The 25,892-nt window shown below is 39.5% G+C and overlaps 1 protein-coding gene across 2 annotated transcripts; it reads left to right on the plus strand.

Moving 5' to 3' along the window:
* Positions 1-13,017: 13,017 nt before the first annotated feature.
* Positions 13,018-19,204, plus strand: LOC142610684 (non-canonical heme oxygenase HOZ, chloroplastic). Of its 2 annotated transcripts, XR_012839853.1 has the most exons (13): positions 13,018-13,260; positions 13,690-13,755; positions 13,931-14,017; positions 15,337-15,435; positions 16,016-16,111; positions 16,245-16,310; positions 16,412-16,502; positions 16,711-16,778; positions 16,869-16,934; positions 17,294-17,344; positions 17,552-17,616; positions 18,443-18,657; positions 18,981-19,204. XR_012839853.1 is itself a non-coding variant. In XM_075782571.1 (12 exons), exons 1-12 carry the CDS (start codon positions 13,066-13,068, stop codon positions 18,498-18,500), a joined length of 1,008 nt encoding a protein of 335 aa, XP_075638686.1. In that variant the 5' UTR covers positions 13,018-13,065; the 3' UTR covers positions 18,501-18,682. The 2 variants fall into 2 exon arrangements, 1 of the variants encoding a protein (XP_075638686.1); XM_075782571.1 differs by lacking the exon at positions 18,981-19,204 and having other exon boundaries at positions 18,443-18,682.
* The last annotated feature ends 6,688 nt before the right edge of the window (positions 19,205-25,892 follow it).

Raw genomic sequence — 25,892 nt, forward strand, 5'->3', positions numbered from 1 at the left:
CCCAGCTCAGACTTGGGTTCACCCTTCTTAAACTCAAAGACCGTAGAGGGAAAAGTTGGTGCTAGGTAGAATTCAAAACTGGGCTCTCCTTTTGGTGTCTCAGAGGCTTCCCATTGCATTTTGCCCATTATGCATCCTGGGGTGCTTTCAAGCCTGATGCATTTTCACTAATTTGGGCTACCCTCTCTTCACACTTTCCTGGTACTCCATTAACTATACGCAATTCGTGTAAACCATCCCCCTCACCCCTCTGCTCCTCTGACTTTGAGATTTCTCCCAATGAGACATTGTGTTTCACGTTTGATGGCAGTTGCACATGATCTCCTTCACTTTATTCACCAGTGTCAGGCATGTCCGTCAACTCCGATCGCTTTTTCAGGAAGACTCCTGCTGAAGTTCAGCGTGCAACAGACCCATTCCCTGAACCCCCCTGGACCGAATCCCATCCATTCTTTCTCCAAGGTTCCTCGCTCAACCAAGCCCCATATTGCATATTACTTTCTTCCAGCAGGCACATTTTCGCCCACCCCTTAAGGCAGTCCTTAATGACATGGTTAAGTAACCCATAACCATAGCAAAAATTGGAAAGTCTCTCATACTTGAAAATCACCCATCTACAGCTATCGAGGCCTCATTTGGTTTTTCACCCCTTGCCAGCCATTCCTAGTGTTTGCTTGATGGGCCGAGTTTCTCCGTAACCCAGCTCGTTGTTTGATCATATGTCAAAGCCATTGGGCCCAGCTCGGGCTTAGGTTCACCCTCCTTTAACTCACAGACTGTAGAGGGAAAAGTTGGCGCTAGCTTGAATTCAAAAATGGGCTCACCTTTAGGTATCTCGGAGGCTTCCCACTCCATTTCTGCCCCTTTTTCATACTGGGGTTCTTTCAAGCTTGATGCATTTTCACTAATTTGGGCTGCCTTCTCTTCACATTTTCCTGGTACTCCATTAACTATACGCAATTCGTGTAAACCATCCCCCTCATCCCTTTGCTCCTCTAACTTTGAGTTTTCTCCCAATGAGACGTTGTGTTTCACATTTGATGGCAGCTGCACATGATCTCCTTCACTTTTATCACCTATGTCTGTCATGCCCGTCAACTCTGATTGCTTTTTCAAGTAGACTCCGGCAGACATTGGGTGTGCAACAGTCCCCTTCCCTGAGCCCCCCTAGACCGAATCTCATCCATTCTTCCTCCAAATTTCCCCTCTCAACCAAGCCCCATATTTTATATTACTTTCTTCCAGCAGCCACTTCTCCGCCCACCACTCGGGGCAGTCCTTCATGGCATGGTTAAGTAACCCATAACCATAGCAAAAATTAGGAAGTCTCTTATACTTTAAAATCACCGATCTACAGCTATCGAGGCCTCATTTGGTTTTTCACCCCTTGCCAGCCATTTCTAGTGTTTGCTTGATGGGTTGATTTTTTTCGCAACCTAGCCCGCTGTTGGGTCATATGTCAAAGCCATTGGGCCTAGCTCAAGCTTGGGTTCACCCTCCTTCAACTTAGAGACTGTAGAGGGAAAAGTTGGCGCGAGCTTGAATTCAAAACTGGGCTCGCCTTTTGGTGTCTGGGAGGTTTCCCAATGCATTTATGCCCCTTTTGCATCCTGGGGTGCTTTCAAACCCGATGCATTTTCACTAATTTTGGCTACCCTATCTTCACACTTTCTTGGTACTCCATTAACTATATGCAATTCGTGTAAACCATCCCCTTCGCCCCTCTACTCCTCTGACTTTGAGATTTCTCCCAATGAGACGTTGTGTTTCACGTTTGATGGCAGCTGCACATGATCTCCTTCACCTTTATCACCTGTGTCAGTTGTGCCCATCAACTCTGAATGCTTTTTTAGGAAGATTCTGGCGGACGTTGGGCATGCAACAGACCCTTTCCCCGAACCCCCTAGACATAATCCCATCCATTCTTCCTCCAAGGTTCCCTTCTTAACCAAGCCCCATTTTGCATATTACTTTCTTCTAGCAAGCTCTTCTCCGCCCAACCCTCGGGGCAGTCCTTAATGGCATGGTTGAGTAACCCATAACCATAGAAAAAATTAGGAAGTCTCTCATACTTGAAAATCACCCATATACAGCTATTGAGACCCCATTTTCTTTTTCACCCATTGCCAGTCATTTCTAGTATTTGCTTGATGGCCAAGTTTTTCCGCAACCCAACCCGCTGTTGGATCATATGTCAAAGCTATTGGGCCTAGCTCGGGCTAGGGTTCACCCTTCTTCAACTCAGAGACCATAAAGGGAAACTGCACATGATCTCCTTCACTTTTATCACCTCTATTAGTTGTGCCCATCAACTCCGATTGCTTCTTAAGGAAGACTCTGGCGGACGTTCGGCATGCAATTGACCCTTTACCCGAACCCCATCGGACAGTATCCCATCCATTCTTCCTCCAAGGTTCCCTTCTCAACCAAGCCCCATATTTCATATTACTTTCTTCCAGTAGCCACTTCTTCGCCCATCCCTCGGGGCAGTCCTTAATGGCATGGTTAAGTAACCCATAACCATAGCAAAAATTAGGAAGTCTCTCATACTTGAAAATCACCCATCTACAGCTATCGAGGCCTCATTTTGTTTTTCAACCCTTGCCAGCCATTTCTAGTGTTTGCTTGATGGGCAGAGTTTTTCCAGAACCCAGCTCGCTGTTGGATCACATGTCAAAGCCATTGGGCCCAGCTTGGGCTTAGGTTCACCCTCCTTCAACTCAGAGACCGTAGAGGGAAAGTTAGCGCTAGCTTGAATTCAAAACTGGGCTCGCGTTTTGGTGTCTCAGAGGCTTCTCACTGCATTTCTGCCCCTTTTGCATCCTGGGGTGCATTCAAGCCCGATGCATTTTCACTAATTTGGACTACCCTCTCTTCACACTTTACTGATACTCCATTAACTATACGCGATTTGTGTAAGCCGTCCCCCTCTCCCCTCTGCTCCTCTGACTTTGAGATTTCTCCCAATGAGCAAGGTTTTGAAACTGGACCATTTAATGAATGGAAAATGGAGAGGTTCAAGGTTTTTGACGTTGGACCGAGGTCGAACCGTGATGATGTCATAATTAATTAAAATATAAATAAATATATTTAATTAGTAAAAATTAAAAATTTATCTAAAAATAAAGAAAAATAATTGTGAGGAGTAAACTGGCCCAAGTGGGCATATGGGCCTTTGGACTGTAGCATGGAGGGCCGACTTGCTCCAGAATTGAATTTTACGAATTGGCCCATACGCCGAGGGTCCGAGGGTGCAGCCGAGGACGAGCTTCTCCTCGGACAAGCCCAAGAGAATTCAAAGCTTCATTATGAAGGTCAAAGCACAACTCTAGAAAGACTAATGGTTAAAAGGGGAAACCCTGAACCTTCTCGATGCACCAGTGTTAAAGAAAATATCAAGAGCAAAGGCTGCCACCTCCGCATTAAAGACTCTGCATCTACCTTCCTGGCCGCATTAATGGGGAAGTGACCCCTGAATAGTAGGGCTGAAACTTCTAGTCACTAGCCAAAAGGCATCAACGAAGGAAGTATTTAAAGGGGGCAAAGGCCAAAGGGAGGGGGGATTGAAAAACAAAAGAAAAAGAAAGAAGAATTGTAACCCTTAAGAAAGAAAGAGAAATAATACAGAAGTAGTCCTCGGCTCACGTCCGAGGAGGTCTATTTGCCATTATTGTTTATTATTTACAAGTGCTTGTAACCTTTTAGTCTGTTATCAAGTTCCCAGTATTTCTAATCTAGATTTCAAGCCCACACTCTACAAATTTCATTGTTTAAGGCTCATTGGGCCTGAGCCCGTGATTGTCTTTGGGTCCAGGTGCAATTGTGCACTTACAATAATTATATACATATATATAGATATATTTAAAAATTTTGTAGAACTCTTAATTCATTACAAAGCTCATTTGACTACCCAATATATATATATATATATATATATATATATATATATATTTTTTTTTTTTTTTTTTTTTATGAGACCCAATAAAATGGTAAAGAGATAAATTAATGTGTGCCCATGGCTAAGCCCATTTGACAACCCAAACAACTTTTTTTTATGCCCAAGCCCATTTGAATAGTCCACCATTTATGAATTTAAAAAAAAAAACTATAGGATAAATACGAAAGCTAGAGCCTAGAACTAAAAGTGGTTGACAGTTGTTTGACTAGTTTCAAAAAAAAGAAGTGGTTGACAGGAAAACACGTGATTGACAGTAAAGCAACAGCAGTAAAGTAAAAGCACAAACAGAGGACTTCATTTACCAAAAACTGAAGAAGACTCCGGAGGAAAAAAAATGAAGAAACAGAATGTCAAAAACACAGAGAGGGAGTGCGAGCGAAACAGAGAAGAAGAATAGGAAGACGGCGGACGTTGGGTGTGCAACAGACCCTTCCCCAAACCCCCTGGACCGAATCCCATCCATTCTTCCTCCAAGATTCCCCTCTCAACCAAGCCCCATATTGCATATTATTTTCTTCTAGCCGGCTCTTCTCCGCCCACCTCTCGCGGCAGTCCTTAATGGCATGGTTTAGTAACCCATAGCCATAGCAAAAATTAGGAAGTCTCTCATACTTGAAAATCACCTATCTACAGCTATCGAGGCCTCATTTTGTTTTCACCCCTTGCTAGCCATTTCTAGTGTTTGCTTGATGGGCCGAGTTTTTCCAGAACCCAGCCCGCTGTTGGATTATATGTCAAAGCCATTGGGCCCAGCTTGGGCTTGGGTTCACCCTCCTTCAACTTAGAGACTGTAGAGGGAAAGTTGGCACTAGCTTGAATTCAAAACTAGGCTCGCGTTTTGGTGTGTTAGAGGCTTCTCATTGCATTTCTGCCCCTTTTGCATCCTGGAGTGCATTCAAGCCCGATGCATTTTCACTAATTTGGGCTACCCTCTCTTCACACTTTACTGGTACTCCATTAACTATACGCAATTTGTGTAAACCGTCCCCCTCTCCCCTTTACTCCTCTGACTTTGAGATTTCTCCCAATGAGCAAGGTTTTGAAACTCGGACCATTCAATGAACCGTAAAAGGGAGAGGTTCAAGGTTTTTGAGGTTGGACCAAGGTCGAACCGTGATGATGTCGTAATAAATTTAATAATTATTTAAAATATAAATAAATATATTAAAGTAGTAAAAATTAAAAATTTATCTAAAAATAAAGATAAATAATTATATACATACATACATACATACATATATATATATATATATTTAAAAATTTTGTAGAACTCTTAAGTCATGACAAAGCTCATTTGACTACCCAATATATATATATATATATATATATATATATATATATATATATATATATATATATATATTTTTTTTTTTTTTTTTTTATGATACCCAATAAAATGGTAAAGAGATAAATTAATGTCTGCCCATGGCTAAGCACATTTGACAACCCAATATATATATATATATATATATATATATATATTTTTTTTTTTTTTTTTTTTTTTTTTATGCCCAAGCCCATTTGAATAGTCCACCATTTATGAATTAAAAAAAAAAAAAAAAACTATAGGATAAACACAAAAGCTAGAGCCTAGAACTAAAAGTGGTTGACAGTTGTTTGACTAGTTTCAAGAAAAGAAGAAGTGGTTGACAAGAAAACATGTGGTTAACAGTAAAGCAACAGCAGTAAAGTAAAAGCACAAACAGCGGACTTCATTTACCAAAAACTGAAGAAGACTCCGGAGGAAAAAAAATGAAGAAGCAACATGTCAAAAACATAGAGAGGGAGTACGAGTGAAACAAAGAAGAAGAATAAGAAGATGGCGGTGAAATCTTAAGTCTAATAGCATCTCATGATGGTTGAAGCTTCAGCCTTCAACAATGGTTGTAAGCGTATAAGTACTTTGAAGGGAGCTGCGTGATGTACTCTGAAGAGAGCAGAATTTAAAGCTTGTTTTTCTGTGTTCTTTTTTTTTTATTTTTTTTTATTTTTAAGATTCAGATTCAAAGGGAGGAACCGTGAGAAGCAGTCTGATCACGGTTCTCAGAACCGTGCGGTTGGACCGCGGTTCTAACGGTTCCCTATTTTTTGGGCATAGATTGGTTCTTAAGACTAAAAGAATCGTGTTTGTGAGAGGTTCATGGTTAACTCGGTCGGACCGTACAGTCCGGTCCGGGTTTAAAAACCTTGCCAATGAGACGTTGTGTTTCACGTTTGATGGCAGCTGCACATGATCTGCTTCACTTTAATCACCTGTGTCAGTCGTGTCCATAAACTCCGATTACTTTTTCAGGAAGACTCCGGCGGACGTTGGGTGTGCAACAGGCCCTTTCCCCGAATCTCCCTGGACCGAATCCCATCCATTCTTCCTCCAAGGTTCCCCTCTCAACCAAGCCCCATATTGCATATTACTTTCTTCCAGCAAGCTCTTCTCTACCCACACCTCGAGGCAATCCTTAATGGTATGGTTAAGTAACCCCTAACCATAGCAAAAACTAGGAAGTCTCTCATACTTGAAAATCACCCATCTACAGCTATCGATGCCTCATTTGGTTTTGCACCTCTTGCCAGCCATTTCTAGTGTTTGCTTGATGGGTCGAGTTTTTCTGCAACCCAGCCCGTTGTTGGATCATATGTCAAAGCCATTGGGCACAGCTCGGGCTTGGGTTCACCCTCTTTCAACTCAAAGAACGTAGAGGGAAAAGTTGGGGCTAGCTTGAATTCAAAACTGGGCTCGCCTTCTAGTGTCTCGAATGCTTCCCACTTCATTTTTGCCCCTTTTGCATCCTGGTGTGCTTTCAAGCCCGTTGCATTTTCACTAATTTAGGCTACCCTCTCTTCACACTTTCTTGGTACTCCATTAACTATACCCAATTCGTGTAAATCATCCCCCTTACTCCTCTGCTCCTTTGCCTTTGAGATTTCTCCCAATGAGACGTTGTGTTTCACTTTTAATGGCAGCTACCCACGATCTCCTTCACTTTTATCACATGTGTTAGTCGTGATCGTTAACTCCGATTGTTTTTTCAGGAAGACTTCGGCGGAAATTTGGACGTGCAAAAGACCCTTTCCCCGAACCCTTCTGGACCGAATCCCATCCATTCTTCCTCTAAGGTTTCCCATTCAACCAAGCCCCATATTGCATATTACTTTCATCCAGCCGGCTCTTTTCCGCCCACCCCTCGGGGCAGTCCTTAATGGCATGGTTAAGTAACCCATAACCATAGAAAAAATTAGGAAGTCTCTCATACTTGAAAATCACCCATCTACAGCTATCGAGGCCTCATTTTGTTTTTCACCCCTTGCTAGCCATTTCTAGTTTTTGCTTGATGGGCCGAGTTTTTCTGCAACCAAGCCCGTTGTTGGATCATATGTCAAAGCCATTGGGCCCAGCTCGGGCTTGGGTTCACCCTTCTTCAACTCAAAGACCGTAGAGGGAAAAGCTGGCGCTAGCTAGAATTCAAATTTGGGCTTGCCTTTTGGTGTCTCGGAGGTTTCCGACTGCATTTTTGCCCCTTTTTGCATCCTAGGGTGCTTTCAAGCCCAATGCATTTTGACTAATTTGGGCTACCCTCTCTTCACACTTTCCTAGTACTCCATTAACTATACGCAATTCGTGTAAACCATCCCCCTCACCCCTTTGCTCCTCTGACTTTAAGTTTTCTCCCAATGAGACATTGTGTTTCACATTTGATTGCAGCTGCACATGATCTCCTTCCCTTTTATCACCTGTGTCAGTTGTGTCCGTCAACTCTGATTGCTTTTTCAAGAAGACTCCAGCGGACGTTAGGCGTGCAACAAACCCTTTCCTCGAATCCCCCTGAACCGAATCCCATCCATTCTTCCTCCAAGGTTCCCCTCTCAACCAAGCCCTATATTGCATATTACTTTCATCCAGCCGGCTCTTTTCCACCCACCCCTCGAGGCAGTCCTTAATGGCATGGTTAAGTAACCCATAACCATAACAAAAATTAGGAAGTCTCTCATACTTGAAAATCACTCATCTACAGCTATCAAGGCCTCATTTGGTTTTTCACCCCTTGCCAGCTGTTTCTAGTGTTTGCTTGATAGGCCGAGTTTTTCTGCAACCCACCCCGCTGTTGGATCATATGTCAAAGCCATTAGGCCCAGCTCAGGCTTGGGTTCACCCTCCTTCAACTTAGAGATCGTAGAGGAAAAAGTTGGCACTGGCTTGAATTCAAAATTGGGCTCACCTTCTGGTGTCTCGGATGCTTCCCACTGCATTTCTGCCCCATTTGCATCCTGGGGTGCTTTCAACCCCGTTGCATTTTCACTAATTTGGGCTACACTCTTTTCACACTTTCCTGGTACTCCATTAACTATACCCAATTCGTGTAAACCATCCCCCTTACTCCTCTGTTCCTTTGACTTTGAGATTTCTCCCAATGAGACATTGTGTTTCACTTTTGATGGCAGCTGCACACGATCTCCTTCACTTTTATCACATGTGTCAGTCGTGATCGTAAACTTCGATTGCTTTTTCAGGAAGACTCTGGTGGATGTTGGACATGCAACAGGCCCTTTCCCCGAACCCCTCCGGACAGAATCCCATACATTCTTCCCCTAAGGTTCCCCTCTTAACCAAGCCCCATATTGCATATCACTTTCTTCTAGCTGGCTGTTTTCCGGCCACCCCTCGGGGCAATCCTTAATGGCATGGTTAAGTAACCTATAACCATAGCAAAAATTAGGAAGTCTCTCATACGTGAAAATCACCCATCTATAGCTGTTGAGGCCTCATTTTGTTTTTCACCCCTTGCCAGCCATTTCTAGTGTTTGCTTGATGGGGCCGAGTTTTTCCGCAACCCAGCCTGCTGTTGGATCATATGTCAAAGCCATTGGGCCCAGCTCGGGCTTGGGTTCACCCTCCTTCAACTCAGAGACTGTAGAGGGAAAAGTTGGTGCTAGCTAGAATTAAAAACTAGGCTCGCCTTTTGGTGTCTCGGAGGCTTCCCACTGCATTTTTGCCCCTTTTGTATCCTGGGGTGCTTTCAACCCCAATGTATTTTCACTAATTTGGGCTACCCTCTCTTCACACTTTCCTGTTACTCCATTAACTGTACACTATTCGTGTAAACCATCCCCTTCGCCCCGCTGCTCCTCTGACTTTGAGTTTTCTCCGAATGAGACGTTGTGTTTCACGTTTGATAGCAGCTGCACATAATCTCCTTCACTTTTATCACCTTTGTCAATCGTGCCCGTCAACTCCAATTCCTTTTTCAGGAAGACTCCGACGGATGTTGGGCGTGCAATAGACCCTTTCCCCGAACCCCCTTGGACCGAATCCCATCCATTCTTCCTCCAAGGCTCCCCTCTCAACCAAGCCCCATATTGCATATTACTTTCTTCCACCTGGCTCTTCTCCACCCACCCTTCGGGGCAGTCCTTAATGGCCTGGTTAAGTAACCCATAACCATAGCAAAAATTAGGAAGTCTCTCATACTTGAAAATCATCCATCTACAGCTATCGAGGCCTTATTTGGTTTTTCACCCCTTGCTAGCCATTTCTAGTGTTTTCTTGATGGGCCGAGTTTTTCCGCAACCCAGCCTGCTGTTGGATCATATGTCCAAGCTATTGGGCCCCAGCTCGGGCTTGGGTTCACCCTCCTTCAGCTCAGAGACCGTAGAGGGAAAAGTTGGCGCTAGCTTGAATTCAAAACTAGGCTCGCCTTTTGGTGTCTCAGAGGCTTCCCACTGCATTTCTACCCCTTTTGCATCCTGGGGAGCTTTGAAGCCCGATGCATTTTCACTAATTTAGACTACCCTCTCTTCACACTTTCCTAGTACTCTATTAATTATACCCAATTCATGTAAACCATCCCCCTCACCCCTTTGCTCCTCTGGCTTTGAGATTTCTCCGAATGAGTCGTTGTGTTTCACATTTGATGGCAGCTGCACATTATCTCCTTCACTTTTGTCAACTGTGTCAGTTGTGCCCGTCAATTCTGATTGCTTTTTTAGGAAGACTCCAGCGGACTTTGGGCGTGCAACAGACCCTTTCCACGAACCCCCTTGGACCGAATCCCATCCATTCTTCCTCCAAGGTTCCCTCTTAACCAAGCCCCATATTGCGTATTACTTTTTTCCAGCTGGCTCTTCTCTGCCCACCCCTCGGGGTAGTCCTTAATGGCATGGTTAAGTAACCCATACCATAGCAAAAATTATGAAGTCTTTCATACTTGAAAATCACCCATCTACAGCTATCGAGGCCTCATTTGGTTTTTCAGCCCTTACCAGCCATTTCTAGTGTTTTCTTGATGGGCCGAGTTTTTTCGCAACCCAGCCCACTGTTGGATCATATGTCAAAACCATTGGCCCTAGCTCAGGCTTGGGTTCACCCTCCTTCAACTCAGAGACCATTGAGGGAAAAGTTGGTTCTAGCTTGAATTCAAAACTGGGCTTGCCTTTTGGTGTCTCGAAGGCTTCACGCATTTCTGCCCTTTTTACATCCTGGGGTGCTTTCAAGCTTGATGCATTTTCACTAATTTGGGCTATCGTCTCTTCACACTTTCTTGGTACTCCATTAACTATACCTAATTCGTGTAAACCATCCCCCTTACTCCTCTGCTCCTCTGACTTTGAGATTTCTCCTAATGAGACGTTGTGTTTCACTTTTGATGGCAGCTGTACATGATCTCATTCACTTTTATCACGTGTCAGTTGTGCCTATCAACTCCGATTGCTTTTTCAAGATGACTCTGGTGGACGTTGGACGTGCAACAGACCCTTTCCCCGACCCCCCAAGACCAAATCCCATCCATTCTTCCTCTAAGGTTCCCCTCTCAACCAAGCCCCATATTGCATATTACTTTCTTCCAGCCGGCTCTTCTCCACCTACCTCTGAGGGCAATCCTTAATTGCATGGTTATGTAACCCATAACCATAGCAAAAATTAGGAAGTCTCTCTTACTTGAAAATCACCCATCTACTCTCTTTGCCCTCGATATTTATTTTCTTTCCTCGGATTAGTTTTTTTATGACATCTATACAAACTCATACCTATAAGAACTTGCCCCATTGCACCCCTGATTCCGAGACATCCACCTCCATTACCTCCCCTATCTTTGATCCAATGGTCCAACCCGTTTCCTTTGTTCTGCTCTTTAGAGGAATGTTGAAGATTTGTATCCAAAAGGGCGCCCACTTCATGACTATATCTTTAGGGATTAGCTCTTTCCTCAAATTCTTACATGAGGACCAACTGCTTTTCAAAACTCGATGGGCACATATCTAAGATCTTCTGTTTGTCCTTTCCATCGCCAAATTCTACAAGGAAGAGATCATCCTCTATTTCCGAAATCTGAACTCCCTAGTTGGTTTTCCATAACATTCTCAAATTCTTCCTCAACGCATCCAGACTTACACTTCTGGTGGTGTGGACCTTCATCACCACACAGTTCCTTCCTATAGCCCTTGTAGCTTTAGTGCAGTTGCTTCCAAGACTATACCTTCGTCTTCCTCATTTGTAAACGAAAGCTTACTCCACATTTTCTCAAGTTCCTCCGCCATAACTTTGTTTCTAAAACGCAACCAAGACTTTTCAAAAACTCTCTTACACTGGTTACAAGTTGGGATACACAGAACACACACGACCTCACGCCTAGGAGGTCACTTCCACTCCTGTAAGGAAACTACAGGACTCACCATTGCTACCACATGCAGAAGGCATGAGAGCACTTGGTGGTCGGTTTCTTTGGCTTGGAAGCCGGTCCCATAGTTTCATAATTTAAAAAAAAAAAAAAAAAAATCATTTGGTTCATTTTTCTGCTTTTTTTTCTTTTCCATTTTTTAACTTTATTCAATTCTCTCTTTGATTTTTATACCTTTTTCTTTTTCTATTTGTTTAGATTTCTTCTTCTTGGAGATGTAGTATAACTTATTTGGGGAGTGAAAGTCTTTTGAGAGTAATCGAGGAAGATCATGAAACACGTATTGAATAGGTTTTGAATGCTAACATTTACGTTATTCTTCATCATGAGATTTGGACAATTACTGAGATATCATCTTAATCCAAAACCAAAAGCTAATGAGTTTATAAATATATGACTAGCAAGGATTGACATTCCTTATACCAAGTTGCTGACCAAAGCAATTGTAGGGATTTAGTGAAATTTGTTGATGAGTCTTAAGGTTGATGATAATGGAGTCTAGATTAGAGAGTGATTGTTGGAAAACCGTACCTTGAGTTTTGTTGAATTTATGATGTGTTTTTTTAAGTCCAAGATGAAGATCCAAGATCAATTGAAAAAAAAAAAAAATGTTTATGGATTCTCAACACCTCTTCGATATATCTAGACAAGCTTGACTTCAAGCTCGATAGCAGTCAATCACCCTAATTGGAGAGCCCATATAAAGGCTCATGTAGCATGACTTCTAATAATGTTGTAGAGGCAAAAACCTTAACAGACCTATACAACTTATGATTTCAAAAAACAAGAAAAATGAGATATTGATGCAACTTGTGTGTGCATAGGGTTCTATACCAAATGAAGTCTCTTTATTGTTGTACACGTAAACAATTAGATAGGATATTTATGTGGCATAACCATAAATATTAAAACATAATTTTTATTATATATAATAATATATGAAGTATATGATATTTGATATTGTGAATTCTAATTAACTTTAATTCTCAGAAAAAAAATAATAAATCTCTATATGTGTATACGGGTCCGAACATCACCACCTCTAAAAATGAATTGATGTAATAGTAAATTTCTATCCGTTTATACGGGTTCGAACACCACCACCACCAAATGAAGTTTCTTTATTGTTGTACACGTAAACAATTAGATAGGATATTTATGTGGCATAACTATAAATATTAAAACATAATTTTTATTATATATAATAATATATGAAGTATATGATATTTGATATTGTGAGTTCTAATTAACTCAAGAAAAAAAAAAAAAAAAACTCTATACTTGTATACTGGTTCGAACTTTACCACCACTAAAAATAAATTGATGCTTAATAATAACATTTCATTAATTAAAATTTTATAATAGGCATTAAAAAAATTATAAAGAAAGAAAAAATAATCGAGGGTAGTTGTGGGTGTGGGCGTTTTAGGTGAAGAGATGAGGACTGTGGCATCGCCGTGGACGAATACCTTCCTATTTTCCCGCATTAATGGCAGTAGAAATGCCCTTAATACTTCTCTGAATTTACAGTTTCGCCACTCGAATCCCAAGTCCAACTCTCCTTCAACTCCTCCTCTCGCCATCGCCATGGCTGCTTCATCTCCTCTATCCACAACAAATCCTCAGCCTCAGGTTAATGTTTTATTTCGTCGTTTATCATTTTCCTCAAAATAAATTCACTTATTCCGTTTGGTTGCCGAGAAAGTGAGGGAAAAAACTTGTTACAATTGTCTAAAGTCTAAACTATCACTCCCTACTGAATTCTGTTTTCAAATTCTCAAAAAATTTTGAATTTCCTGTCAACATCACATCAGCTTTTAATGGAGCTTAGGGTTTTATTTTCTGTTTTAATTGAATTCTTTAGAATATTTCAATGATATTAGTATTTTCATCTTGTAATTTGTATATTGAGTGATTGATGGATTATTTTGAAAATTAAATAAAAGAAAATTGTAACAATAATTGATTGATGAATAATTGAAGCTATGCAAATAGTAAGAGCACTCCATGTGATCAAATCCGAGCTAATGGTAAAATATTGTTGTTGTTTTTCTGAATCAGACTGTGTCAGCTGGAGATGGTGACAAAGATCACTCCAATGTGTTTCAACTCATTCAAGCACATCAGGTTTTTTTTTTTTTTTTTTTTTTTTTGTGTGGGTTTGTTTCCATTTTATATCTGTTTCTGAATTACGCGTGTAAGAGCTCGCTAATGCTTTAAACTTCTATGTAGGAGTGGAAAGATTGTGGATGGAAAAATGCATTTGGATTTTGTTGATTTTGAGTTGTTGTTGTTATTACAGGAAAAAGCTGCTCGGCTTCCTCCAGTTGAGGAAATTCGAACTGTGCTTGATCACAGCGTGCGTGGAATGCTCTCTACGTTATCTCAGGTTTTTGAAACACCTTTTTGATAAGTTCAGGGTTGTTATTTCGTTTTGTGCTTGTTCTTAGTGTTGATTCTGATTGATGACATTAGTATAGATATTCACTGAATCTTGGACAATTCTTTGAATGTAATACAGAATCTCATGACTTCTACATGAGTTAATCATCAATGGAAATCTGACATCTTATTTGGCAGTTCTTGTTTTAATGTTTTATTTGAGCTCTAGCTCAAATATCACCTCCTCCCCTTGTAAGAGAGTAAGATGGAGAATGAGGTTATAAGTTCAAGGCCCATCGGGTGCATGTGTTGTAACTAACCAATAAAAAAAATCTGTATTTCTCAATAATGGGATCACTTACGACATAACTTTGAGGGCTTCTTTTTACTGGAATGATGTAACAGATTTGTAGAGTTGTGATTATATGGGCTTCCCGCCTGATTGAATGAAAAATGACCAATTACAACAACAAAAAGTCTTAATCCCAAATGGCCAATTAATTATAACAAAAAGTAAAATATAATTCTAACATGCCCACATTTGTTATTAAATATGCTGTTCGTACACATTTGAGTTAGAAAAAATCAGATTGAGAAAAATGAAACAAGTTAATATTTAAGAATGAGTTTTTTCTCATATTAATTGGATTTATGTGTGTTGGAGCTTCAAGATACTTTTCTTGCAGCACAGAGGAGTCCACAACTCAATCTGTTAATCTGTAATAATGAGTTCTTCTCTTTTTTAATAATAAAATTTATGTGGGTTGGAAAGCCTCAAGATACTTTGCTTGTTGCACAGAGGAGTCCATGACTCAATCTTTTCTTAGCCCCCGCAACTTGAAATTAAAGTAAGTAGCTTGAATTATTGAGACCTTGGATGTCAATGTCATAGATGGATGCTGACATAAAAGCCAATTGGTCCCAACAAACAAAAGCCCATTCGAAATTTGAATTTGCTGTTATAACTTTTTGGTATAATAAACTCTTATTTCATTTCTATGCCATGTATGGAGTTGTGTTGGTAGTCATTATTTTACTGAAATTGCACTTATCCAGGAAATAATATTCTGGTAAAATAAAATTTACATTGCTTCATACGTAACGTAGGATTAATATCGGTCTTATATTTACAGTCACTATGTGGTTATGATGTTATAAGCACCTTTGATATACTTTAAATGTTCATGGCATCTTCCTGTTGGTTGATATTTTATTGTGCTACTCACTTATATATAATAAAAAAAGATGTTTTATTGTGCTACTCATTGTTCTTCCAATTTTGTTGACCTTGGCTAATCTTTATTCTGAATTCCCTTTCATGTGCAGAAGCATGAGGGCTATCCATCAGGGTCGATGGTTGATTTTGCCTGTGTTGCAGATGGATCTCCAATATTAGCAGTCAGCAGCCTGGCAGCTCATGCAAAAGTTTGCCCAGTTCCAATACTTATTTTTTTTGGTTTATATTAGACTGGAGAATTATACAGCTGATGACATTCCAGGATATAACCTTCATGTTCAATTGCGAAATATCTCTCTTTTGAGAAACTGAGAAAAATGATACATAATATATAGGGTTAAAGAATGAGACTGTCTTAGTTGATTGATAATAGATAGTGAAGGAATCTTCTGAATGCTTCCCGTAAAGATAAATGCTTTGGTGATTTGAATTGACTGGCCTGCTAATATTTGTTTTCATAAGTATTTGCAACTCGGCTCTGTTCAGAATCGGATTCTACCAATGCATGTCATATATGCTGGATTAGGTTAGAAAGCTAGGTTATGATTTATCATTCTTCACATATTATTCTGGTCCAGGTCCAGGTCCAGGTCCATGTACATACAGCATATAAATATGCCTATGCGGCTATGCTTATGTGTGTGTAACTGTGTTAACCATAGACATGGTATTAACTTTACCATTATATAAGGCTTGCAAGTTGCAATCTCTTCTTTTTGATTTAGAAAGTTCAGTCTTCTCCGAGTCCCATATTGCTATTTTATGCAGGACTTAACAGTAAATCCCAAGTGCTCATTGCTTGTTGCTAGAGATCCTGAGGACAGGACTGATTTAGTAATCACTCTGCATGGTGATGCTATTTCTGTAAGTTATAACCTTCTCAAGTGTTGCATTGTATCTTAATTGATTCTGTTTCTATTCTAGTCTGTTGTTTTGTGTTTATGTTTCTATTCCACTCTGCAAGGACTTCACATCTTTGTTTTTAACAATCATTTAGGTTTCTGAAAATGATGTAGCTGCCATTCGTACTGCATATTTGGCAAGACATCCAAATGCATTTTGGGTAACTTTTGCACTCTTGTTCTCTAGCATTCTTCTCCCCTACCCCCCCACAACATCCTTTTAGTGTAAGTGGACTACTAAATCAATACTTTTGATTTGAAGGTTGACTTTGGTGACTTTCAATTTATGCGCATTGTACCAAAAGTTGTACGGTATGTTTCAGGGGTTGCCACAGCTCAATTAGGATCAGGAGGTTGGTGAACCATAACAGTCTTTTATATTTCTTCTTTTGATCATAGTCCAATTCTTCTTCAAGTTCTTCTGTCCTTGAGAGGGACAGGGGGATTTGATGCCCTGCAGGTCACTTATGCTTTCTGCTAAATTGTTATACTATTATTTTATTTTTTTAATCTTCTTTCCTGTTCTCATTTAATGTACGTTTCTTTTGCTTCTACTTTCAGAGTTCAGTGGAGAGGAGTACAAATCTGCAAAAGTTGATCCAATAGCCCAGTTTTCTAAGCCTGTTGCTGTATGGGATTTAATATTTTGTGATAAAATTTTCTTTTTCTTATCAAACTTCAGCCATTTGTATTCCTTAATTAAAACTCTATTTTTCCAGTCTCATATGAATAGAGATCATGCTGAAGATACAAAAGTCATTGTGCAGCACTGGACATCAATTCCGGTAATCTGAAATATCACTCATACTTTGAACTGGGAAGCAGATGATTTTTTTTCTTTCTTTTTGTTTCTAGATCAGTGTAGGATATCTTCTCATTATTTATACACCCAAGACTGCCCTGGCTGGTAAAAATTAAAAGTGATAAGGTCCAATAAATTGGGTGCCGTATGGTTACACCAGAATCAATTGAGTCTACCTGTGTGACCTGGGTGTATCATGTGCATTCTTCAATTGTCTGGATGTGTTTATGATGCTGTTTTAAAGAATGAAACACTTACATGCCCCCACACCCATATGTGGGCAGGAGAGATAGAGATGAGTTTGATTCACTTCATAAAAGCTGGAATTTGATTTTTCGGCAGGTGGACTTTGCTTACATGCTGGATTTGGATAGCCTTGGTTTCAATGTTAAGGTATTCTTAATGTTTAACCATTTGTTTTTCGTAGCTGTTTATATTTTTGAAAACTCATTTTTTTCTTTTGTTGAGCTAAAGGGGGCTTTACTTTAGTATTTGATCCTATTTCTTTTTTGGTCACTCACGTTAAATAAAAATTGACTTTTGGATTACAAAGAAGTCGTTCATTTTCTGTTTTGAACTTTCTCTTGTTTCTTCTTTTAGGCTGGTTATCAAGGGACAAATTTCAAGCTTCGAATTCCTTTCCCTAGGCGTGCTGAAGATAGAAAGTGAGACATTTTATTTGAGAACTCTTCACATGTGCTCTTCTGCTTTTGTTTCACTCTAATTATTTGAGTTTATGCTGCAAGGGTTCTAGCTAATTTGATACTAGACAGTGGTCATTAATAAAAATTGATACCAATTTATGGAATATCAAATGATATGCAACAATGGAAAAGCGTTGCTTTTGTACCCCACAAGAGCAAAGGGGCATACCCCAGAAGGACCAACGTGCCACCAGCACTCCTAAGTTGGGGAGGAGGCTAGTACATTACATGAACTCTTGAAACCAACTCAAAAGGACCAAATAAACATTAAGTGGCCCTGCAGATATCCTCAGAGATACACCATATTTATAGCCATAATATGTTATAGGATATGATGACAACAGATTTCCAAGTCTCCGTAGAGTGTCATGTAAACTGTGGGTCGGAAAAACTTATTCTTCATATTCTGGGTTCCTTACTATTGTCCTCTGTTCACTTGGAAACATACGCGGGAGTGTGGAAGGAGGTGTAGCATCCCCTGCAATGTAATCATTGCTATATCTCTTGTGTTATTGCAATAAGAGAGGTCACTGCTTCTTGCAGTGTGCTTGTTGTTTCCCTTTAATTACAGAAATCCTTTTCTGAATACTGTAATATTTTAAATTTTCCCAAGCTGAAATTTGATAATTTTCCGTCCTTTTCATTGAGAAATTTTGTTTTGACCATGCATATACTGTCTCTAGCAAAAGATAATAGGTTAAAAAGATTGCTAATATAATATTTGGCTGCATTGTTTGAGCTGAATTAGTTTCTTTCAGCAAACTAATATCTTCTTATATCTTTCTAGGGATGTGAAGACTCTTGTAGTTGAAATGCTTCAAGCTGCTAAGCCCCTAGCTGATTGATTCCAGAGTAGAAAATAACAGATTTGTGGACAAAGATATTCTTATTATGTTATATCATGCAGCACTTCACAAGTGCCTTCTGTGTACATAGACAAATTTAAATCATGGAAAACGTGTGAACAAAGATAACTCTGGTGGAACGGTGACAATCAAATTGGTATACTTATAGCTTATTTCTCTTATATGCTTTAGAAGTTTTACTTTTAGCAGCAGCTGTGGTTAAACAAGTCACGTAAATAACCAATAAAATCAAAACTGTTGGTCTGAGATATTCTAAGAAAATACCATTAAATGTTTCATCTTCTTTTTGTTTTTGTGTGGAATTGTATAAAGAATTCTGTCAAGTAACCAGTTGTATTTGAAATATATATGAGACAATATCATAGTGTTTATATATCCCTGCACTTGTTTCAAGCTCTATTGTTTTCATGAGCATGCATTTGCTGGGCCTGATGGATCTTTTATTTTTTATTTTTGAAGAGATGATGGATCAATTTTATACCTGGAAGAGAATATTTAATTTGGCCAACCTTCACCCTAGAAAGTGTGATCGAATATTACCTAGTATTAATGCTGTATCAGGTGTTTGCGTGTAAGCTAAAGGTGAGGTTTGATTTGATCATAGTTGTATGATGGCTTCCATGAATAATGTACGGATATCCTTGGCATCAATATAAAGGTCTTTGGTAATGTAATTATTACTACTTTTCAAAGATTCATTTGTTATCAGCTGTGGTTATGGGGTTTAACTTACGTACTTGATTCAAATTTTGATCCTATTGCTGTTTTTCCTGTGAAGTGGTGTAACTGTGTGAGTGAAAGTGAGTGCTGCGGTATCAAAAAATATCTTTTATGGCAAGAAATTCACCCAACCTTTTTTTTTAAAAAATTCTCCTTTATTCTGTATTTAGTCAAAGAATTTTGAGGTGAAATTTTACTCCAAGTTGTAATTTGAAAATATAAAATGTTGATCTCCTCAATTTGGGTTACCAAAGCAGTTGAATGAAAATTTTCATGGAATTTTGAAAATGTCAAGTATCTAAATCCCCTAGTTTAAATTCTATGGGAAGAGATGCCATTTTTCTAAATTTTTCTCACACTACTAGTCTCAAATAACCCATCGTTATGTCATGACGCAGAAGTTATTTAAAGAGCAGTTAGTGTAATTACAATGATGATAGTGTTGGGTCAAGATGAGAATATTTTAAGCCCCAGATATGGTCTTTGTACGTAGCATTTCTCTGCAAATATAGGTCTCTGTTGCTTGTTTGTAGGAGAAAGACGTTGGCATACTTATCATGTTACCGTTGTAAGCATTAGTTAGATGAGCCCTAGATGGTGAATAACATTATTGCATTCTCGAAGCCCCCTGTTAGGCTGTTACCGAGAATTCTTACTTAATTACAACTTTCATCCTTCTTTGTTCTTCCTAAATCCTTACAAATAGGCAAGGACACCATGTAATTTCCAAAGTGGTATCAAAGACTGGGGATAGAGCATCAGGATCAGCAACTTGAGCAAAATGTTGGTTCCTTGGTAATTGGCTAGCAAGAACTAAATCTAATGGACTATTGTGGAGCTTTTCACTAGAGTCAACACTGGCCATTCTTACGGAGATGAGGAAGCAAGCTCTAATGCTCAACACAATAGACATGGGCAGTAGCGTCTCCAACTACGCGAGACTCCCATTGAAGATCAAGTTGCTCTTGCTTCCTTCCCTTGGAGGGTGAAACTCAAAAATGATATTAGCTGCTCAAACAGAAGAAGGGAGTGACCCTGTGGAAAGAGTTCAAGGAAGGGCTACATGTGTGTTACGGTTATCCAACACAGTTCATGGACTGCTTTGAAGAACTCTTGAAACAACGAAGAACATGGTTCGGTGAAAGATTATCAGGCATAGTTTGAGAAGCTCTTGGCCAAGGCAAGTTCTTTATCACAAGACCGCCAAATTAGTTGTTTTGTCAAGGGCTTCAAAGATACATCAAAATGGATGTGCTTACTAGACGATGCCCCTCTCAATTTCTATTGGACTGGCATGACTCCGTGAAGCGATAAACCGTGATAATCCTCTGAATGTCCCAGCACTCTAGCACAAGATGGACCTGGAACTAAGGCTCCTCCACTCATTAGTACTGAGCTAAGAGAATGCAGCAAGGAAGGCTTGTGTTACAACTGCAATGACAAGTTGAGTCCAAGCCACACATCTAAGAAACTATTCCTAACAAAGGCTTGCTGTGAAGATAACACTTATCGGTTGATGTGATCATGGAAGACAATACAAAAATCCAAGGAAGTCCTTGTCATTTCCCTGCATGCTGTAAATGGAGCAGTTGCACCAGAGTCCATGATAATGCAATGGAGCATTAGCAATATCTTCACCTTGTTTGATTGATTCATGTAGCGCACACAACTTCATGAGCGTTGAGCTTGCAATGGCTTAATGGCTTCACACTCATGGAGTTTATGATTGAAGTTTTACGGACTCAAATGTGTTTGGTTTAGAGATAATTCAAAACTCAATTCTCATCACTCAAACCTCTGACCTCTAACCCATATCTTATATTTCTATATTTATTTTTCTTTCAACTTCATCAGACTTGTGTTTGGTTCTTATTCTTGGGGTGTAATTCTCACCTCTAAAACTCAAATTTTTGAGAAAGTGGAGCCCACACACTGTCATAGTTCAAAATGGACATGTTCTTACCTGCATGAGTTTTTTCTCTCCCCATTCCAATTTTTGTCTCGCTCCACTCTCCTCTAAAATTCTTCAACCTTCTCTTCCTAATTTTCTCCCTCTCCCTCTCTCTCTCTCCTCTTTTTCATTAGAGCGACTAATTCCCTCTATGGATTTAGCATTTGTACTCTCTAGGTGTTGTTCTCCTTGGTCGACACTGAATACAACCCCAATCGATAACATCCTCAACTGCTCTCTCTCTCTCTCTCTCTCCCTCTTTTATTTTGTTTATCAACCTTCTGTAAAATTTTCGGGTTCACTAATGATGACAATTGTTGATTTTAGGACTCCATTTTAGAAATGTTTTTTTTTTTTTTTTTTTTTATATTTTGTGATTTGGATTTTATTTGACTATGGGTTGTCAATGCCTATGTTTGCTGATTTTGGGTTTTATCTAACTATGGGTTTTGGACAAGTTTTATGCCTATGAAACTGTTAGTATATATTGTTGGTTGTTATAATATGTGCATTGGGTTTGAGTTTTTATCCATCTTTAAGTATGTTTAGGAAGAATTGGGCAGGTGTTAGGTTTCGACTGGAGAGCTTCGGATGGGCAGGTGCTCTTCTTTGGTTGTGTGGTGGGCCTTTTTTGTAATATTGAGCTGGACTGCCTCCTACCATAGTAGGCTCAAAGTGTTCTGGATCAGGGAGTTGGAACTGGTCCAATTACAACCCACCTTGGTCTGGCTTATGCGCAAACTATGCCCCGTATGTCAAGATTTTTTTATCACATGCCCACAACAGGCATAGCTGCTATGGTAATTACAGCAGGTAGATATAACAAAGATAATGAAAGAGATACATTCGCTACTTAGACAAAAGTAAATAATGGGCTATTACAAGGAATACCCGTTTTATGAAATAACAAAAATAAATACGGAAGAGATAGTAATAAGCTTATTAAATCAGAGAGACAAAAGTCAGTTTGCCACGCCAAGTTATGTCATTGGGTCTAAGTCAATGAGAGAGCCATTTTCTCAATGCGAATAATCTCATCGGGAAGAAATTAACTGCTTTGAGGGAACGGGCCTAAATGACCTATGCCCAGAAGGATCCTTTGCCTTTAACGGAGAGCATAGGTTTTAGAGGGAAAGAGGGAATCAACCTATCTGGTGCATGTCTGCCACTCTATTCTCTCCATTTTTGTTTTCTTATTCTCTATAATTCTTTCTTTCTTTTCTTTTTGTTTTCTTTCTTAGTGCTGGCTTAATTTTTTGTGGATCTCTTCTTAGAGATTATTGTTACTGTCTTCGTGTCCCCTCTCTGTGCACAGTAAGGATTCTTTATATAATGCCTGCCGCGGCTGGCTTTTACTATTTTAGCATTTAACCACCTTTGTCTAGTGTGGGTATCCTTATCGACTATTACTGATTGGTCAGTTGCCCAGCCAGCACCACTTACTTGTGTTGGCCGCACCACTTACCTATGCTGGTTGCGCCACTCCACATCACTAGACGAAGAGGACTAGTTTGTTTGTTTACTTGCCGTGACATTCTGACCTGCCACGGCGTGAGTGCTCTCTCTCTCCATCCCTCATGGCATGCACCTAGTGGTTCCAACTCATCCTTGCTTCTTTTGGGCGGTATGTCATCCCAGCAAGACACTTTCCCCAAAAGAGCCTGAGTAGGAACCACAAAATAGGTTTTTCCCCTCTCTCCACCACTAGACCATGCCCTCTTACCTCTGACCTATGACACACCACTTCCTATATTGGCTGGGTACAGGCTGGGTATAGGATGGTGGTGTCCGGGCCTTACGCGTGCTTCACTTTCATGCTCGTCCAAAATCTGCCTGCTGCTCATGTGTTTGCCGTAGTCTGGAGGCCCGTCTGCACATTCTGTCGTTTGTCCTTAACTTCTTATGGCGTGAGTTGTTTTCTGATTTCTCATTCTTTATGGCTTGCTCCCTTAGGGGCTAGGCTTTGCCCAATTGTGGGCTTTCCCTCCTTCATGCCACTTTTCTTGCTTTATTCCTACAGTTTTGCTATTACTTCCTGCCGCATCATTCTGTTATTCTTACCGTGATGTTATTTGACCCAGAACTGTTGGGCCTCTTTGGGCTTGCTGCTTATTTCTTTTTTGATGACCCAGTAAGCTCATTGGGCCTTTTACTACATTACTTGCAGGCTCCCGTGTCCCATTTTCTTCCTTTTGGGCATCCTTAGCCCATTTACTTTCTTGGGGCATCCTAGGCTCTTTCTAATTTTGTGTTTCTCATGGACTTTTACTAATTTCTTGGGCTTCCCTGGCCCAATTACTCTATCCTTCATTCTTGGGGCTTATGGACTCTCCATTGCCCCTTACTTTCTTTATTTGCATTACTTCGGCCCGCTGTGGCTACTGTGGCTCATTCTCATTTTTCTACATCACATACTGCCCATGGGTTTGCTATTTCTCTCTTTTTGAGCCTTTTTAGGCCCCTTTTGCTTCCTCAATGTCCATTTGTTTGCTTTATGGACCTATGATTCATTATTTCTACCGCTTGGACTTAATGACTTTTCTATCCAATTGCTAACTCTCTTCTACCCACGTTGGGCTTCTTCTTTCTACTAGGCTTTCCAAAATGAGCATCATCAAGTTGTAAAGGAAGAAATGTTCAAATGACTAAGACCAGGAAGGTGAAAATGAAATGAAATGTAGTAGTGGTGAGTGTGGTTTGGGTCTGTGAAGTAAGACTAGAGTAAATAGAAGGGAAAGGGTGTGAGAGTCATTGGGAGAGTGTGTTGTGGTCTGACTTGATGGAGACAAGTCATGACCACAGGACCTACACAATTGCAAAGATTTACAATAATACCACAATATTTCAATTTCCATAACTTGAAAACTCTAATTTTGATAACTTTAACTCAATTTTTTGAGTTTTGAGTTATGGAAATTAAAAACAAAAATTGAACCAAACAAAGTTTCTTAAGATGAGGCCCAAAGATTTTGAGAATTGGGTGATGAAAATTGAGTTTTGAGTTAGAGTTTTGGCTAAACCAAACACCCATCTTCTTGGAATTTATAAAGTTAGTTTTTATGACATTTTAGGTTGATGGTAAAGATATCACCCTTCAAGGAATTTGAAGATCTGAAGATCGAGTAAACTATGAATCACAATTTTTATGACATTTTATGTCGTTGTTGCTGCTATCAACTCCACCATTTTTACCCACACTTCCACTCCGATATCATACCACTACCTTACCAATACCACTACTTATGTCGTTGTTGCAACTAATACCATTCTAATTTTCTTAATTTTTAGATTTACATATCAAAGTAATGGAAATATCAACAGTTGGAATTGAAATGCCGATCCATTTTTAAATTCCATTATTTGTAAAATCTTAAGAATCTTTCAAATTTTGTCTAAATAAAACTGTAAAGATTGGACGTAAGGAAACTGTCTTGAGGTTGATTTTGCTAGATGAGAAGTATTATACTTTTTTTTTTGATAAACTAGACTTCCATTAACAAAAAAAACTAAGAAACAAAAGTAGAACAATTAGTCTTGCAAATATCAGCAATTGTAGTAGGGAGGTTGGATTTATTACAAGAAAGGACCTTCTAAGACTACCAGCCAGCTTAGCAGAAGCATGGGCTGCATCATTACAGTCTCTACTAGTCCAACAAAATTTACAACTCAAAAAACTCTTACTAATTTCAAAACTATTCTTGATTAAAGTGGAGAATCCGGAGATGGATCACTGCACTTGCTTCCCCTCTGAACTCATAGGCACTAGAGAGTCGATACAAGTTTTTGCATCCCCTTCCACAATAATTCACTCCCATTTTTTCTTAAGAGCAATTTGAAGAGCCCTTAGAATAGTTGCTGCCTCAGCTTGTAAGGAGAGCACAAGTGCACAACTCATGAAGTTTAGCCCCTACCTAAATGACTTCTTTCATTATTATCTCTAGCTACTGTAGCCAAAGTGAAAAAATCGTGGAAGACTGCGGCATCTACATTGAACTTGTTCCAACCTTCTAGAGGGGGGGGGGGGGCGAGTGCTTCACATCACCTTACACTTTGAATGGCTTTTCACTTATTATTGTAGAAGTAAATTCTAGGAACCTATTTTCAATGTTCCTGGCAGTAGCAATAATGTTACCTTGGCCGCCATTGTGTAGAATTTGATTTCTCAAGTTCTAAATAGCATCCAAGGTGAAGGCCATATATAAGGACAGCTTGAGAATTTCTTCTTTATTATGTTGTTGTTCATACATCCCATGTTTTAAAGGTTCTATCAACACTATGATAATATCTTTGCATAAGTTTACTGAAGCATTATTTGATTTTAAACCCCAAACCATATTGCTCTAGCAATAGGGCACTTAAAGAATAGGTGAGTACATGTTTCCATAGCACTTTCACATAAAGGACAGATTATCATTAGAACCTAATTTTAACATCAGATTTTCTTTGGTTGGTAATGAATTTGAACCAATTCTCCAAAGCAACATCTTTACTCTCTCATGTGCTTTTTATGTTATTGCATATTTCTACTTTAGATATAAATAATTCTTTAAAAAAAAATGAAAATATAAGATCATATGGTAATGGTCACGTTCGGTGGAAAATTCCAACTTAGGTTGTCCCCCCTCCCCCCATTTTTCTTTCATTAAAAAAAAAAAAAAAAAGGATCATATGGTGACTAGAAGAAGAACCATAGATTCCCA

This window comes from Castanea sativa, chromosome 9 (genome assembly GCF_040712315.1).
Source record: "Castanea sativa cultivar Marrone di Chiusa Pesio chromosome 9, ASM4071231v1".
In the NCBI taxonomy this organism is placed as follows: Eukaryota; Viridiplantae; Streptophyta; class Magnoliopsida; order Fagales; family Fagaceae; genus Castanea; species Castanea sativa.

Excerpts from the sequence above, each read along its gene's own strand:
- LOC142610684 (XM_075782571.1), top strand. The coding sequence starts at position 13,066 with ATGAGGACTGTGGCATCGCCGTGGACGAATACCTTCCTATTTTCCCGC. Across the intron at positions 16,935-17,293 it reads AGCACTGGACATCAATTCCG|GTGGACTTTGCTTACATGCT; the intron begins GTAATCTGAAAT and ends ATTTTTCGGCAG. Across the intron at positions 17,617-18,442 it reads AGGCGTGCTGAAGATAGAAA|GGATGTGAAGACTCTTGTAG; the intron begins GTGAGACATTTT and ends ATATCTTTCTAG.